Source organism: Benincasa hispida, chromosome 12, assembly GCF_009727055.1.
Source record: "Benincasa hispida cultivar B227 chromosome 12, ASM972705v1, whole genome shotgun sequence".
Lineage (NCBI taxonomy): Eukaryota > Viridiplantae > Streptophyta > Magnoliopsida > Cucurbitales > Cucurbitaceae > Benincasa > Benincasa hispida.
The window spans coordinates 44,089,592-44,108,872 of record NC_052360.1 but is presented as its reverse complement, the minus strand read 5'-3'; the positions used below and the strand labels follow the sequence as shown (position 1 = coordinate 44,108,872).

The 19,281-nt window shown below is 35.0% G+C and overlaps 1 protein-coding gene across 3 annotated transcripts; it reads right to left on the bottom strand.

The window, feature by feature from the left end:
• Positions 1-4,204: 4,204 nt before the first annotated feature.
• On the bottom strand, positions 4,205-10,842 carry LOC120092781. 3 transcript variants are annotated; one of them, XM_039050982.1, is made up of 2 exons: positions 8,329-10,842; positions 4,205-4,458 (listed from the first exon to the last, which is right to left on the bottom strand). In XM_039050982.1, the coding sequence occupies exon 1, from the start codon at positions 10,669-10,671 to the stop codon at positions 8,680-8,682; it is 1,992 nt and encodes a 663-aa protein (XP_038906910.1). In that variant the 5' UTR covers positions 10,672-10,842; the 3' UTR covers positions 4,205-4,458; positions 8,329-8,679. The 3 variants fall into 3 exon arrangements, with proteins under 3 accessions (XP_038906910.1, XP_038906911.1, XP_038906913.1); XM_039050983.1 differs by having other exon boundaries at positions 4,205-4,453; XM_039050985.1 differs by having other exon boundaries at positions 4,205-4,450.
• Between the last annotated feature and the right edge of the window lie 8,439 nt (positions 10,843-19,281).

Here is a 19,281-nt window from a genome sequence, read left to right as displayed (position 1 = left end):
TGTATATGTATATATCAAATTATATAATTTTTATTTTTTTAAAAAATAGAAGTGATAAACGATAGACTAGAAATTAAAATGATTATAAACAATATATATCAAATTATCAAATTTCTACTCTATAGTAGTAAAGAAAATATTCTATATCACCTTCATTTATTATTTGTCACAAAATAAATTTTAAAAATTATATTTAGTTCATAAAATAAATGGATAATCAATTAATATTTCATTTGATTACATATCAAATTAGGATGAGAATAATAGATAGTGCTTGAAATTTTCAGTAGCATTTTCCATGTTATTCTTCTTGTTTGTGTGAAACAACTTGCCAAAAGAACATTTCTTTTAAAGAAAATCTATTCTTCCATAAAATACCAAAAATTATTTGTTTAAAGTGTTTTCTAGTACAGTTGTTTGAGCGATTTTAAGCGATAAAAATGCTTTTTACATTAAAAAATCTTAATAAATGAAAATCGCTTTTAAAAACATTAATCAATATTAAAGCTATTTTTAAAGATACACTTCATTAAATAGATTATTCAGCAATAACTTATAAATGAATCCAAAGTTTTTAAAGTGTTTTTATTTACCTAGATTTTAAAAAGCTATGTTAAATATAATTTAAATTATTATTTTTTTCCACAACTATTTACACACAAAAAAATATATGATTTTGTTAGAAGAATATCAACTTATTATTAACAAACAATTAATTTCTTGTTCCCTCGTTCTCATATTTAACATGTTCTTAAACTTTAAAAGTTTCTAATATGTGCTTATTCGAATGAATTTTTAACCATAAACCAACACAAATGTACTATTTCTTGTTTTTTTTTTTAAAAAAAAAAAAAACTAACTAAATGAATGGTTCAAATTAAATTATTTAATTAGAGAGAGTAAAACTAATGGATATTAAACAAAAATGAGAATACTATAGCAATGTTATCCAAACGTTTGAAATCAACGTCCAAATTAAATAATTTAATTAGAAATTGAGATTAAAACTAATGGAATTAAACACAAATGAGGATATTACCAAATTAAATATTATTGGATATTGAACAAAAAAAAAAATTGTGAATCTTACAACAATGTTAATCCAATTTAAGTTTCTCAAGAAACAAAAGAAAAACCAACTTATAATAATGATGATAATAATATTAATATAAAAGTAAAATTACAAAAACTCAATATTGTAATAAAGAAATCTTGGCATTAAGGATAGGAATCAACTTTTTCTTTCATCCTTATCTTAGAATTGAATTTTTTTAAGAAACAAAAAGGGATAAGGAAAAAAATATATAAATTCTTACTTCCATTCACTTGCTTGCAAATCAATTAGTTTTTGGTAACATAAAATAAAATAAAACAAAGAAACAAATGAAAAGGCATTTTCCATTAGAGAGAGACCATAGAATCAACCAACACATAATAATAATGATGATGATGATGGATATGAAGAAATAGAAGAGTATGAATTGATTAGTAAATTCAAAGTCCAAACCAAACATAGTCCATTAATTTGAATCCAATCATCAGCATTTGTTAATATATTTTTATACAATAAAATAAAGTAAAATCACACACAAAAACAACACAACTTTTAAACCTTAGCCTCCTTATGTCAACACCAATTCCACTTGCTGCTACCATTGCTATCATTATCACCCACCAACCCTCTACACCTTAAAATAATATTTAGGGGAAAATCCATTCATACTTCTAACCTTGTCAACTTCTATTAATATATATATATTCTTTTTTATATCTTTTACCTTTCAATTTCTATTAATTACATACACTCATTTAATATTACATCTAAATCCGTATTCTTCTTTTTCTTCCCATAAAAAAATTTATAATTTTCAATTCATTGCCACATGTTAATTTTTTATTAGGTGCAGGATGGGGTTGCATCCAAGTTTTTTCCTATTTACAAAATTATTCTCATATACCTTTAATGAATTACAAATCATATGTATAGTATAAAATTGACAATATTTTACCAAAAAGAAAAACATTAGAGATAATTTTTTTGTCAAAATTGGTGAGCTTTCGCACAGTTATTAAATCAAACTTGAATTAGCAAGTGAATTAATGGAAGTTGCTAATTGATAGAAATTGAAAGTTGGGAATAAAAATTGATAGTGTAACAACCTTATGGATACAAATTCAATTTTTTTATCCTAATATTTAATGATAGTGATTTGCCTGTTCTCCAAAAAAAAAAAAAAAACGATAGTGATTTGCCTAACAACTTTGCCCAAGGACCTGACCAAACAATACCGTAGTTTTCTTTCTTTTTCCTTTTTTTTTTCTAGCTTAAAAGTGAGATCAAATTAAAACTGGTTTTTACTTTTAATGTGTTTAAAACATAATTCACAAAATTCATTAAAAGCCTGTTCGAAATGATTTAGAAAATATATATATATATTTTTCAAAAATTCATTTTTATTTATTATAAAATTCTTTAAAATAAAAACAAACATTTATTTGTTAACTCTTTATCAAATTATTTTTATTAATGTCAAATTACTTTAAAAGAAAAGAATTTATCAATAGTGGTAGTCAGAGTTGACCAGCAACGATTGTTAGAGATGGTGACTAGAGATTGGCCGATAACGGTTGTCGACAGGTGGCTAAAAGTCGGTCAACGACAATCGTCGAAAGTAGTGGCTATAAGTTTGAACAGGACAATCGCCAAAGATTGTGACCAAAGTCCACTAGCAATGATAGTAGTCTCATACAAATTAGGGAGAGATTTACCCATTAAATACTCAAAATTCATTTTTCTAAAATATAATTTCAAATGTTTATTCTAACTAACTTATTTTTATAAATTTATTTTTCTAAAATACATTTTAAACAATTACAAAACACTATTTTTTTTTTCACAATGACTTATTTTTTAAATTAATCACTTAAAAAAGTATTCCAAACACACCCTAAATCATTATTATTTCTTGTAAATCCAGTTTATTCAATTCACTTTCTGATTAAATATGTACTTGAAACAGTATGAAAATCATGTGGACTGGATTGAATTCACCTAAATATGGCCTGATTTGCTAAAAAACACCCCTATTTTTGTCATTTAAATTCTAGTACAAATGAAACAATTCCCTGGATTGTGATACCAATTTAGTACATTCAGCTATCAAGTGCCTCTTACCAATTTCCTTATAGCTAATAAATAACCAATTACAACATTATTAACCTCAGTTTTGTACTTCGATTACAAACATACATGTTCAAACATTTTCATGTTCAGAGCATTGTCCAAGTGAATAGGCAACGCCTACCACACGACCAAAGTACGGCACAAATTCAATAATGAAATAGATAGTTAAACAACAAAATTGGTCTCTACCATTTGAACTTAGTTCAACTTGGTTAAGAATTTAAAAGTTCGAACATAGACTTATATTTTGGGTTTATTTATAATTGTCTCTGTGGTATTATAAGTTTCAATTTAATTCTCTTTGATGAAAGACTATAAATCGTCTCCAAATTATATTTAACCCACTCGAAAACTCATCAAATTTTCTCTTTTTTGTTTTATAAATTTAGACCCTAATATGGTTAGCTAACACAATCAACTAAATAAAAAAATAAGCTTACTACCTCAAAATAAAAATAACATATCATGTTGGCAATGGTAGAGATGATTTGTGAAGTTTACTAAATTCACCAAGGACTATAATAAGATTTCGGCAAAACTATTAGTACCAAATTGAAAACTGGGAAAAAATTTGCAATTTGACCAATATAAATACGATGTTTTAAACAAATCTAATGTGCAAGGCAGATGTTTGATGAACATTTCTTTTTTAGGATACAAATAATTATATTTAAAGTTGAAAGAACTGCAAAAAGAGGGGGTGAGAACAAATACTTCCACAAAAATATCAACTTATACCCTTTCACTTTAGGGTTTTATTTAACCTCATTCTAATAATTATATCAATTTACCTTTAACATTAGTAAATCAAGAGTGATTTATAACTATTTCCACTCGAATCCATTTAAACTCAACTCAAAATCACCTAATAAAATTATTCTTCCAAATTCCTATCAATATATATATATATATTCCTATGTCAAAAAACATTGAATAAGAGAAGATAATTCATATGAATGAAACTCATTGTTATCCATGCGATTCTAGCATCTATCTAATATTACGTTAATGTTTACGTTTTACATACGCGTGAATTATGCACCAAAATGCTAATGAAGGGTCTAAATAGATTCACATTCAAATAGGATTTTAATTGATACTAAAAAATACAACCCCAAAGTTTTATCAGTATAAATACATTTTTAGCCATGGTTTTAAGTGATTCCAATTACCCAAAGGAATATAATCAGGAAGGAGTACACGAATATGTACCTGAACCAGTTGGCCAAATTTTTTATTCAAGGTCTTCGTTTCACCCGATATGCTCTGCTGTTCTAAACAAATAAACAAATTAGATGTCTCTGTGGTTGTTATCAATACTGAACAAAACAAACAAAACAACCATTAAATTCAACAACTGTAGCACATAATGTTACTCCACAGAATCATACATTATTCACAATACATTTCCTTTAGATGCAATTCCTTCCTTTATATCAGCACTGTGAGCCCTATGGCCCTATCACATCTCCTTCTGCATGGAGGTCAACTAAATTATCGCTTTAGTACACAGTTTGCGGTTGGCTTCAATGTAATCCTTTCCTAATCAATCTCTTTTCTTATCATTTCAAAAGTTTTAATTTGGTCCATAGTTTAGTTAAATCGAATGTCCATACTTTTCTTACCTGACACATTTTCTTCATACATAACAGACCACGAAATGGCATGGTAGATAGATCATAGATTGATGTCAATAAAAAATGTAGAAGATTCAACAAAATCATAGAGACTGGATTAAAACTTCTAAAACTTAAGGGATCTATAAGGATACTATTCAAGAGGTTTATAATATTGATCACAAAATATGATAATACAAGCCTTCTCCCACTAGTTTGAGAGAGTGGATGGCTCTCTAGTCCAGAACTAACTATTCCAACTAACTAAAAACTAGCCCCTTACACCCAACATCCCACTATAACTACAAACTATAATAAGCTACAATTAATTTCCATTTTTACCCATTCTAACATAAGTTTTGACTATTGGGGTTTCATAATGCACCTAACACTACACCCATGGGTGACAACCACCTTGAGGTGGAACTCATGAAATTGTTGTTGCACGGTTTCCATCGTTTCCCACACCACTTCATGGTTTGGTAATTCTTTCCAGCCAAAATAGTCCAATTTCCTAGCCAGTTCATTTTTTCGAGTGGCTCAAATATCGCCCAATCTGCCTTCCATTCGAACGATTTGGTCAACATGGGTGGGTTGGGGTGGGTTGGGCTCTACTGCAACGTTCGGCCTAACAGCGCGCTTCAGCTGGAACACTTGAAAAACAAGATGAATTGTGGATTGGGCTGGCAGTTCCAGCTTATAGGCAACTTGCCCAAAGAATATAGAAAATAAATTTTCATTGCTCCTTTTTCATTCTTTTTTTCTCTGGAGATAGGCTTTTTATTGCTCTTTTGGGCTAGAGTTTATTGTCGATAGGACCTTAATTTGAAATAAACTAAATCACCTACATCAAATTCCACCTCATAACAATGACGGTCTGCAAACTCCTCCACCTGTCCTTAAGCTAAACGAAACTATTCATTCAACGCTTCAAGGGCCTTGTTACAATCCATTAGCTAGTCCAGCGCTTGAGATCACCATAAGACAATAGGGGCAATGGAGCACGTCTGTGCACAATGTGGAATGGGGAGGTTTTGAGGGTATTATGAAAGGAAGTATTGTACCAGTACTCTGTCCTGGGCAACCATTGGATCCACTACTTAGGTCTCTCATTGCAAAAATATCTCAGTTAGGTCTCCAAACATTTGTTAACTATTTTCGTTTGTTCATCACACTATTCAAGCATGGCAATCGACAAAGAAACACCAACTTCCATCTGTCTTCTTCACCAGTAATACCAAACTGGAGTACAAGCTCGTGTTGGGCTGGATTATCCCTACTGTGAGCTTCTCATCAATCATCTTTTCAATATTAGCTTTTTGAACATAGGGGTATCGATAAGGTCACACATTAATGGGCAATTCGCCTTCCTTCAATTGGATTCGATGGTTTGTCTTGCGCTGGGGTGGTAGTCCAGTGGGTTGTCTAAACACATCCTCATATTTTGTAAGCAATTTGTCGATGTCGACTGGAATCGGGTTTGGGGGCACAAAATCAATCTCAACCGATTTCTTTAACGTAGTGAGGGCTCTCATTTCTACCAAGAAGCCTTGGTTATGGGTTCTGCCACTGTTTTGATAACCCTTTTGATAGAAACTTTTTTCTCAGTGAGAATCACGCGATTCTTTCCCTTCCCAAACTTTATTGTCAACACCTTCTAGTCAATTTCAGTAGTTCCTGATGTTATGAGCCAGTTCATGCCCAAGATAACATTAATGCTGCCCAATTCCAAGGGCAATAAATCTTTCGCCACAGTAATTCTCGATAAATATCAATGCCTTTACAAATTCCTCATCTTTTCACGACATTCCTGATCCCCATAATGAGTTGATTCATGCACCGACAGTTTGTGCTTCTCCATCGTACCCAATGAGATGAAGTTGGTGGCACCACAATCTACCAAGACAACCACCTCTCCATCACCCATCTTTCCTCATAGTTTCAAGGTCCATGGAGTTGAGATGCCCACTACCATATTTAACGATAGTTTGACCACTTCACCTACTTCAATTGTCTCATTTTCAACAGCTTCCCCTTCCCACTCCATCTCTTCAGTCTTCTCGTCTTCACGAACCACCATAACTCTCAATTCCTTGCTTTTACAACAGTGACCGACACTATCCTTTTCCTCACACCGAAAATAGAGGCCTTCCTCTCTTCTTGATTGCAGTTCGGCATTAGTGAGGCGCTTGTAAGTGACCTTCATGGGGGTTTGTGTCAATCCTTTCAATGTGACTGTTAAGGTGGCGCTAGCATCAATAAAGCATGGGAAGGTTTTCCCCAAATTTGAAATTGGCACATTGGGCTTGCTACCTTTGAGGGATATTTCTCCTCATGCCCATCTTTTTTTAGGCCATTAAGTTGCGGTCTTCCACCAATTTGGTCACCTTCGTCAGTTGATCTAGGTCGAAAGGCTTAAAACATAGTACTTCCACACAGTTTATCTAGTCTAACCCATTAACAAACATGCTTTCCAAATCTTGTCTGACAGATGAGGTAAGGACACCAATAATCTTTCAAATTTATGCCAAAAATATGTTAATGATCCTCTTGCCATACGACTAAAAATCAAACACACAATTGCCTTCGTACAATGGCTAGAAAAGTGCCAACAGTCGTCATTAGAGGTCACCCCAGTCATAAAATAGATCTCTTTTACCCATCAATACCAATCTATAGCTTCTCTTTCGAAACTGAAGATGGGCACTGTCATCTTTCCATCATCGGTTAAATCATGCATCTCAAAATATCATTCTACACTGAATAACAACAAATTCGGATTCTCAACTGAGAATACCAACATTCCATTTTCTTGAATTTGGATCGCTCCCTTCTCGACAGAGTTGTGTCACGCTCACGCTCATCGAGCCTTCTTTCCTTTCTGACACCTTTCTTTTGGTTGGTGGTTCCCTTTCCTGTGTTTCTCTTCATCTCTTTCCTTCGTGATCAGCTTCGAGATTACTCAGCATAAGCAGACAAGGTCACGATCGTCTTTTGATTGTCCTCTATTACTTGTCATTGATCTTCTATTCTCAGGGTTATTTGTTCCATATTCTTCGTCATATTCAACAATGACTTCTCCAAGGCTGGTATCTTTTGTAACTATTGCCTTCACGGTTCCTATTTTTGAGTGCTAAAATTCCCAAAATGACCACTCTATACCATTTGTAAGGATACTACTCAAGGGGTTTATAATATTGATCCAAATATGATAAGACAGGCCTTCTCCACTAGTTCAAGAGGGTGGATGTTTCTCCAGTCTAGAACTTACTGCTCTAACTAAACAAAAGCTATCCCCCTTACACCCAACATCCCATTATAAATACAAAATATAAAAAGCAGTTAATTTCCATTTTTTTTACCCTTTCTAACAAAAGTCTTCACTATTGGGAGTTTCATAATGCACCTAACAAGATCAAATTGAAACTCAAAAAAAACCAGCACCATAGCAATAAAGGTTTAAATTCTAATGTGCATGTGTTCAGAAATGCAACGCAGTATATACATGCCAATTATCAAGGCATTTACCTTGCACAATTCTTTCTAGACGACCAGCCTGCATATTCTTTTAATCAATTGGAAATAGCAAAAGCTTAGATAGATGACCATGGAGTTCCAGCAGAAGAATCCTCTTCGGTCACAAACTCCACCATATTGGTACTGACCGCTGTCTTTATAATATGACAAAGAGAAAAGTTTCAAACATTGTGAATATGAAATTCAGTTCATACAAACATAAACTCGACGCACACAATGGATACTACTAGTGACACTTTGGTGGGTTGCAATCCATTGAGAAAGCATTCTTTCTCAAACAATCAATTTTTGCTGGTAAGATTTATTCCGCTAGGAATAGGAGTGAAACTAAGAGATTCACTGTTAAGAATCAAACAATCCATTTTTATAGCATAAATTCCAATCCGAGTCCCCTGAAGCAATCAAGCCACCTCCATCCGTGCTAATGGATTCCGCACAAGAACAAGGTACTTGATGAGACCACATTTCTTTACATTTGTCATATTCATCGGCTTCCTCATCAACTAATAATCCAGGAGAACAAAAACAGTTAGAAACTATAGGATCAGCCTCGCAATCATTATGTTCCAAAGGAGTCTTAAGGATATCTGACAAGCAATTGCGGCAAGAATCAACATTCTCTTCTTCATCTGACAAGCATCGACAAGTATCGAACTCATCCATCTCGTAGATCCGGCTCATTAACCCTTCCCTCCACGATACTCTCATCTTGGATTTGAACAAATCCTCACATGAAGAATTGCTATTACTAAAAGCCTGATCCTCAAGAATCTTTTGAAATTGATGAAGATCCATGGAATTGGGTATTGTGGCCAGACAATCAAATTGGAAACTTAAATCTGTTATACTCGTTATTGCATTCGGGCTATCTCGAGGTAGATTTGCTCGTGAGAACAACTCAGATGCTGAATTCTGATCACATTTCCCACAACTGTCAGCAGTTAACCACGGAGGGAAAACTTTTTGAGCCAAACTTGAGTCTGAATGTGGTGTCCGGATAACATTATCGCTACTTAAAGAGTCAATTGAGAATGGAGAATTCTCCCCATTGACTTGATACCTCTGTTGTCCTCTTCCCTCCTTTAAAATGACATCCAAGCAATTAGGAGCACATGAGGAAGAGGTTTCCTCAAAGGATAATGGCTCCAAGAAACCTTGAAACTCTGGAGGACTGGATATGTAGGGAGAAAGAGCATCAATAGATGATGGCGAAGGAACAGAATGAAGTGCAATTGATTCAGCGAGATTCTTAGACTGAGGTGAAGCATTTGCAGACTTCTGTTTGTGATCCTCATCCTCCTCATTGCAGGGGGATAAAAGCCAGTTCATAGAAGCTTCAATGGGTGAAGGGACCTTTAAAACGACAGAATTGGAAGTGTCCCTTGTGATGTTTCCATCTTCTTCAAAAATCTGAATAGGCTTGACTTTAGAAATGGACGCAGTATTGTCTCCAACAATAAGAAGCCCTCTCGGTCTGCACTTTCTCTTGTCAGAGACCCCGGAAACGACATAGCCAGCACCATAGCAAATAGGAGTAACTGTAGGCATAATTGCTGAACCACACTGTAATTCTGGTGATACAGAGGCTTGAACAGGAGGCGTTTTGCTCTGATCTATGTTTGAATTCTCCAAGGCAGCAACCTTATCAACTGTTGGATCCAAACCAGAAGAGCCATATTCCATTTTACGCATGGGAGTGAAATTGAAATCACTGGGAACTAAATTAAGATCAGAAGGTTCACATTTACCATCATCAACCATCCTCACTACACCATGTGTCCCATTCTTCTCCAATTCCTCACCACCAGATGCCAGCATTTTAGATTTGTGGGTACCTAAAGAACAGGGTTTCTTCCCGGATGGCCATCTATACAAACAGGGGGAGTTTTTCTTCAATGGGTCCAACTTAGTGGAGGAAGGTTTTGCAGCCCTGGAGTAGTGTTTAACAGCCCGTTTGGGAGCATTCTCCTTGAGCGGCTTAGATCTGAGAGGCTTAATAGGGCGAAGATTGGAGGTAGATTTTGGGATTTTGGAAGATGGTTTAAACTTATTAGCAGGGGGGGTTTTAGAAGAAGCAGTGGAATGAGATAGAAAGAACCTGAGACAGCCTCTGGGGGCTTCGGTGGAGGTGGAGGTGGAGGAAGCGTCACTGGCGATGCTGGAGCTGTTGCAGGCGGTGGAAAAGGAAATGCCATTGAGAACATTGAAGGGGCTGCGAGAACCCTGCTGCTGCTGCTGCTTCAGCTTCGGCTTGTTGTTAGTGGCGTGGATTTGAGAGGAAGAAGAAGAAGAAGAAGGTGTGTGGATTGTGGTGGATGGAAATGCAGGGCTCATTGTGAAAGAAGTTTAGAAAGGAAATGTAGAGTGTGGAGGATGAGAATCCAGATCAAGATGCATATTTTGAAATCAATGGGTGGGAACTTCGAAGGAACAAGGAGAGACCGACTGAGATTCACGTTGAGCTTTGGGAATTTTCTGTTTGCTCCTTTCTTCCATTCAAATTTCAAATATTTACCTCATTTTGTTCTCTATTTGCTCGCCTACCCCTCCACACTCTTTCTTTTTCATTCTTCTTCTTTTAATTATAAATTAGAATTTATAATTTAACATCGGTTTGGATTGCCTAGAGATAAAAAAGTGTTTTTTTAAAAAAAAATTATATATTTTTATTTAAACTCTTTGATTAAAAAAAGAAGTTTAAAATACATTTCAAAAGTATTTCAAGAGTTATTTTAAATGGTTGTCAAATGCTCTAATTTTTTCTAAAATTGCTTATTTTTAAAATTAAACGCTTGAAAAGTTAAACCAAACTTACCCTTAATCTCCGTCATTTGATAAAATACTCTTAAAGTCTATGTGGTAGGTCTATTTATAAGGAGTTTATCAAAGACTAAATTCTGAGTTTTAAAATCATAAACACTAAGGGGTCCTTTGGTTATAGGATTTTTCTAAATGAAAATTGACACAAATATCCAAAACTCATGTTTGTTTCACAATTTTCAACACTTAAAGCTATTCTCAGGCATCATCTTTTCTCAGACATTTATTTCATTTTCCTTCCAAAATTAATATAAAGATGTGAACCCCGAATCCTAATTTCTCTACTTGAGTATGTTCCCTATTGAGATTAGTGTGATGAGTAGGTTGATGTGGAAACTAGTGTGAAATGGTAGAGAAAAGAATGAAAATTAGAAGAAAAGAGGAAATTTGGAAGGTTGACTTTTGGGGAAAATTTGGAAAAAATTGGCTAAGTATAGAAACTGGTAGGTTGATGCGTTGGAAGAGTGGTTGGGGATGGCATGCGGCTGAAAGAAGAAAAATGGAGATGATGCATTGGAAGGCACACGAGTAGGGGAGGCATGGATGGAAAGGCAGCCCATGCTCGAGCAGCCTCGGCCAGCGCCTATGCCATGTGTCGAGCAGCCTCGGCCAGCACCCCTACCATGCGTCGAGCAGCCTCGGGCAACAACCCTGCCAATGCGTTGAGCGGACACGCTCGTGCATTGAGCGCACTGCCGAGCGGCCACGCTCATGCACTGAGAGCCATGTCGAGTAAGCCATGTCGTGCGTCGAGTTGCCCTACCATGCAGCCAAGCGCGCAGCCCATGCCATGCGCCATCGCAGCCGAGCGAGAGAGCGATGGCCAACACACGTTGCACGCCCCATGCGTTGAAGTAGCATGCCCATAACACCATAGCACCCCGGCCAAGCATCAAGGCAACCGCGCGGCAGCCCATGTGGCCAAGCACGCCCATGCGTTGAGGCCAGGCCCATGCCAACGCGCCTATTGCATTAGTAGGCCAGCACCATGCGCCCATGCCAAGCAAGCCGTGCGAGTGAGCTATGCGTCGAGGATGGACGGTCACCTTATGCGTTGGTGATGGTTAGCTCCTTGCGATGGCTAAGTTGAATTGTAATGATAGTGATTGGCTTGCTATGCGTTTGAGTAGAGGCTATGCATTGTTTATGGACTAGGAGTTGAACATCCAAGAGTTGGACGCATACAGGGCTGAGGTTCACATAAAAAACGTCATCAATAATCTGTGTCTTCTTAGGAGGAAAGCTTAAGCCTTAAGAATTTGAGGTGGTGCATCAGATTGGAGGCTCATGTGTTGGCAACATGGAGTAAGACACTTAGCTTGTGATGATCACAAACATTGCGTTAATGAGGTGAGAAGGAGACACTTGCCATGCAGCCAAGTAGGTGGTGTCAACTCCAGAGAAGGTTTGACGCCTATAAATAGAGCATAAGACTTCATTTTTAGATCACATTCAGAATTACCCGTAAAAAAAAAAGTGAGAGAGTGGAGAAAACCTTGCGTGAGAGCCAAATCATCCGCGTTAGTCATAAGGACGCATTAGACAGAAGAAGTCTGAAGAGAATGCATCAACTTGGGACAAGGAGTTCTCCCAATTTACTCGTGTGTTTGGGTGATTCTAAAGCCACCTGAAAGCTCTGAAAGTCTAGGTTTTCAGGAAGGGCTGCCGAAGAAAATCTCGAAGGGATCGGGCTGGAAACTGAGAAGAAGACAGAAGGGTCAGGCCTGTCGATCAGCTTGGACCAGTCTTGAATATTCTGTGATTCCGGCCAAACCACGAGAATTAGAGCTCAAATTTTAGAGTAACTTTCTGAGACATTTTAGAATATTTTTGTAGAAGGAAGTATTTCAAAATAAGGTCCAGAACTATGAGCAATCTAAGCTATAATTGGGGTGAAAAGAAAGCTTGAGGTAGAAAAGGGAAGCTACTAGAGTGAAAAGCTCCTAAGTAATCAAGGTGAGTGGCTAAACGTTTTGACTAAACACATTTACTTAATGTTTGATTACACGTTTTACTAGTTAAAGATTATTTCTCATGCAGCTAGTTTTTACAAGTGAATTCCAACCAAACCATGAGTTATGTTTTAAACGCATGCATGTGTGAGAAATTGTTGAAAAGCGATTTATATGTGTTAAATCAGCTTGCGTTAGTAACCTTTAAAGCCATGTTTTTATATGTGCTATACTTTACATGCTTTTTAAGAGAGAAAGTCTATTTATGACTAGTTTTACATAAAACGCGGATACCGAAGGACATTTGAGAAGGTATCCGCCAACTAGATCTGAAGAACATTTGAGAAGGTATCTATTGGTACTGAAGACGTTTGAGAAGGTATCTGAGCAGAAGTACCTAAGGTATGATGGTACTTAGTATGGCCACGTGCACGTAGGTAGAGTCAGAGATTGAGCAAAAGGGTTCTCTCTTGACTAGTAGTTGGTGTTGGGATGTTTACCCACAGTAGGGTTATCCTCAACTGAGAAAGAGTTTTACTGTTTTATGATTAAAACAACTTTATATGTTCATGCTTGGAAAATGTTTATACTGCAGTACAAGTACTATAGAAGCTTATATTTTAGTTAAACTCTTTATTGAGATTTTGCATGAGAATCAATTATCTTTCTTAAGTCACTCACTGGGTGCAAGCTACCCCATTTTAAATGTTTTCTTTCTCCCCCCCCCCCCTCCCCTCCCCCTCCCCCAAACGCACACACACAGACAGAGATAGCGGTCAAATCCTCTGAGGATAGCTCTGCATCTACTCTGCCACTAAAGGAATAAGAGATTTGTAACCCGCCAGTTTAGATGGTTACTGTTAATATTGTACACATGTTACTGTTGTTCATATAGGGACTAGAGTTTTTGGGTTTTGGGACTTGTGAATCTAATATTGTAATGACTATAAATGTGTTATAATAAATTTTGGGCCTAAAGATATTCCGCTGTATATAAGTTATATTTTGGTATCAGAGTTATTCCGCAAGAATTATTAGGCCGTAAGTGTCAGCCAAAGGGTTGATAATTGCTGCAGTCACGCCATTCTCTAGGCTAAGAGGGTGGTCTGGGACGGGGTGTGACAAAAGATTTGTTTTAATAAATCAATGATAATATAAAAATATTTACTCAATTTATTTTTACAATAAGAATTTATTAAATGGATGCAATTACTTATTAACATAAATTCATTTTTCAATAATAATTATTAATTACTTATTGTTTTTAAGTAATCAAACAATTTTTTATTGTGATTAATTTTAATTTGATTTTTTCTTATGAATATATGATCATTTTTTATTATTTATAATCAGTTAATTATTTATTGTGATTAATTTTTATTAGTCCATTCATTAATAACATATCATATTTATAAAACTTTTTTTTTTTTGGTATTCTCTATTAATATTCTTTATTAACATATCATATTTTTATCTCATTTTTCACTTTTTTTGATAATATATTTGTTGCCTTTTTGGCATTTAATCTCAAAGTTAATTTTAAATAATTAATTAGTTAATATTATGATTATAACAAACTTAAATTAATTTACTAACAATTTGAGTATTTCTGAAGTGCTCACTACATAGAGCTCAGAATAATAAATCCACTATATTTTGAATCACTTAAATTGAAGCTCAAACAAAAAGATATAGTTGAAACAAGCTTGACAAAAAAAATTTGGGCTGATGACATAACAAATTTTTTTTCATCAAAATGAACCAATTGAAAAGTGTCACTTGGAGCAATGAAGGAGTGACACGTGGTAGACTTTTGATTCTTGTTGAGTTTTTTTAAATATATATTATTATATTATTTTATTTTTGTGTCTACCGACTAGTTGGACACATGGTTGAAATTTTACTTTTTGTTGGGTTTTAAAAGAAATGATTTTTAAAAAGATATATATTATTATATAATTTTTTATTTGTGTCTAATGACTAGTTGATTAAAAAAAAAAGAAAGAAAGAAAAATCTCCACCATTGATTTACTCTTTTAAGATCTAATGGTCCAAAAAAAATGTGGTTTTCACCTATTTTCTCTTCTTTTTAAACTCTTTATCTTCTCCACATTTCAACAACAATTTTCATAATTTTCAATCCTCTCTAAATACAAAGCTTCCATTGTTATTCTCTCCAAGCTCTCAATTTTTTTTTCCATCTTATTCTTGAGAGTAGGGGTGTGCAAAAATTGGACAAAACGGGTGAACCGAGCTAGATCAAACCAATCAGTCTGGTTTCTTGTGAAAATTGAAACCGGCAGTTCATTGTTATGCAAAATTGGAACATTCAATTTGGACCTCAGCTCACCCAGTAAAAAATCAAACTGAACCGATATATTTAATTATATATTTATTAAATTTAAAAATAAGAAGTCAAGCCTAAGTCTGTTACCAGACCATTCTTTTAATAAGCCCAACCTTAATTTAATTTAAAAATTAAAAATAGAAAATTAGAGAAAAACTGAAAAGACCATTCTTCTATCTTCTTCTCTCTTCTTCTCTCTTCTTCAAGTTCACGGCAGTCACCACACTAGATTCAACCCCCATTCTTCTATCTTATATCTTATTCTCTCTTTTTAAGGTTTACATGAGATGTATGATTTAAACTAAATTTTGAATGTTACATAAAGTGGCCATTTAGATTAAACCATCATAGGTTAAGCATATCATGCATTATTTAAGTATATGTGTGATAACTCTAAAAAAGAACTACTATTCCTAGCTTAATTCGAGCTCATTATTGGATTTTACGTGTTTATTTCCCTATTTTGTAGGTATCAAGCAATCAAGAGGTAGAATTAATGATTTGGAGCTGATCGGGGTTAATTTGAAGTAATTTGGAGTTGATTTCAGCATCTGGACTTCAAAGGAGTTGAAATGACCAATGCCATCGAGTTCCATTGAGTATTCTATATTTTTATTAATGGCATCGAGTATAATTGAGTAAATTGCCATTGAGTATAATCAGCCTTCGAGTATCATTGAGTAAAAGGTTGTCGAGTAATCGTGTAAAATGGTATCAAGTAAACGAGCGTCGAGCATCAAGTAAAGGAGCAATGTGCATCGAGTATCGAGTTTTTAACAGAATGCTCAATATTGCAACACTTCTCTTCGGTTTTATGTCGAAATATGCTAACTTTTGGATGTTGAATTTTGGAGGCCGAAGTAAAACTTCATTCTTCTTCCTTTCCCTTCAGAATTTGGTATCTTTAGGTTAGTTTTTCTTTTTATTTTGGGTTGTAATCGACGGATTGGATGTGTATCTCGGATTTGTCTATGAATTGAGAAGTAACTCCTGTCTATTTTCTTTTGAGCAAGAACCCTATTTAATTTCTTGAAGGTTTTCTAATTAATTTAACTGAATTATTGTGGATCCTCTAGGGGGATTTGGTTTATTCTTAATGAAATTTTTATAAATTGATCTGACAAATTAGTTTATCAAAATTCTTGTTTGCAAAATCGTCATAGCCTATGCATATATTGATTGATTTAGTTGCATATATTAGGATCACATGTGTAAAGTCTAGACTTTTTCTGACCAAATGCATATATGCCCTAGTATAATATTTTCCAAATAAATCATGCTATAAGATATGGCTTTCCGATTTATAGTATGTCTCAACAATTGAACCCTTTCGTAATGCAATTCAATTTCAACTTTTATGTCGCTAAGAAGGAAGAGTTGTAAATTGAATTAGGACTAATTTGGTTTAATATCGAATTTGGCTAATTGGGCTATTAGATTTTTTAATAGGTTGAGGGGTTGACAGATTCAGTGTCCCTCTCCCCCCCTCTTCCCTCCCCCCTCCCCCCTTCATTTATCGCTCTAGTTAGAAAATTAACTTAACGAAATAAATCACGCTTCCCTATGGATCGACTCAAACTTACCACTGTTGCTACATCTTTATAGTGATAGGAGTAGTTCGGTATTATAAATTTCCTTTTAATCAAGTCTAAAGCTTATTAACGATATAAGTTTCAGGCTCTGTCAAAAATGGCATTGTTGCCGGGAAAGCCATTGACGTTTCGTTAGTTAAATTTCTAGTTAGAGTATTCTTTTGCTTTTGATTTGTTTTCCTTTTTGTGTCAGTGTTTTAAGCATGGACAAATATCATCAACAAGGATAAGGATAATCGAGTAGAGCATCTCGGCTTAGTGATGAGGTTCGTGACCTTCGAGGTCAACTTGCTGAGTTAACTTCTTTGGTTAGTCAGTTGGTTGCAGGTAACCCGCAGCAGGTGCAAGCATGTAGGATTGATCACCTTAAGCAAACATGCCCAAGTCTGCAATGGAGCTCTATGCCACGAGACTACTCCATGGGAGGGTATCCTAGTTATATGGATGATGATTTTTATCGGCCTAGATGGGAGGAGTCTTATGGCTATGGAAACCTAGGATGGGACCAGTTCCACTATGATTCACACCCTGCCACATTCAACATGACGATGCACACTCACATTATCGACTCAGGTATGTCATTAGAAGATGTGATTAACAATATTGTTTTTCAGCAAGAGATCCGTGACCTCCAGGAGAGCTTTAGTTTTCAAACTGAGGTTGGAGCTGATCTTCAGAGTTTGAGAGACTCAATCTTCTATTCAGTTGAGAGAGGATGTGAAGCCCTACTGCACACATCTTATGACATCACTAAGGCATGCAACGATGAGGTAATCTATGTCGATAGTGAGGATGAGTTGGAGGATAGCATGTAAGTTTAGAACCAGTTTGTGAGGACTATGGAGAATCTGAGCCTAAACCCGTTGATTTTCAAGTGATGGAGTTAGAGGTTGAGAAACCTCACCCTGTTCTGTTGTCTAGTATATCGTATATTTTTTAGTTTTATTATTCTTGTTCTCAAGAGTCAGTTGAGTCAGAGTCTTTATTTTCAGTTGAGTCAGTCCTTGAGTCTTTTGATTTTGATTTTTCCTTTTTTCTAAACAAAATTAAAAATACCAAATTCGATCTGTCTAGTTCTCTTCGAAAGATGAAGAGCCTTATAGCCTTACCGGTCCATATCGACTCATCCAAGAAAGACCAGAAAAATACGAGAATTTCTTTGTGCCTTGATAGAGGATAGGTCCTGTCGAGCAATCAACGTTAAAAATTTTCCCTTCCTGGAGGGAGCCAGGTGAAAAATTTATTGCTTTCTTTCTTTGTTTTCTAGATTAGATTTCTTTTTGTTTTTGTTTTGTAGGGATGACTTAGAAGAGATGAGAGAATTTAGTATCTTTATATTAGTTTTTCTTTTTATTTTGGGTTGTAATCGACGGATTGGATGTATATCTCGGATTTGTCTATGAATTAAAACGGCTACGCTCAAGTACGGTTCTAAGGAAAGAATTTACCTGCTTATTCCGACCGGGGAGAACAGGCTCGCCCTGATGAAAATACGTCAACGCTCGAATTTTTCATTTAATCCATGCTCCTCACACTAAAGTACATGTCTCCGCTCTGGATATCTTACACGTTAACTCTTATCTAATTTCTTTTGAGCAAGAGCCCTATGTTTAATCTCTTGAAGGTTTTCTAATTAATTTAACTGAATTGTTGTGGATTCTTTGGGTGGATTTGATTTATTCTTAATGGAATTTTTATAAATTGATCTGACAAATTAGTTTATCGAAATTCTTGTTTGCAAAATCGTCATAGCCTATGCATATTGATTGATTTAGTTATGCATATTAGGATCACATGTGTAAAGTTTAGACTCTTTCTGACCAAATTTGCCCTAGTATAATCTTTCCCAAATAAATCATGCTATAAGATATGGCTTTCCGACTTGTATTATGTCTCAGCAATTGAACCCTTTCGTAAAAGAAGGAAGAGTTGTAAATTGAACTAGGGCTAATTTGGTTTAATATCGAATTTGGCTAATTGGGCTATTAGATTTTCTAATAGGTTGAGGGGGTGATATATTCAGTGTAATTAATTAATGCCTAATGAAAAAAAAATTGCATAGGAAACTCTCTCTTTCTCTAGAAATTAGATAGATTCCTATTCTAGATTACATTTACCTTTTTTATTTTAATTTCATGCATTTATCTCTTCCACACAAAACACCCCATTCATCACTCTAGTTAGAAAATTAACTTAACGAAATAAATCGCGCTTCCTTGTGGATCGACTCGGA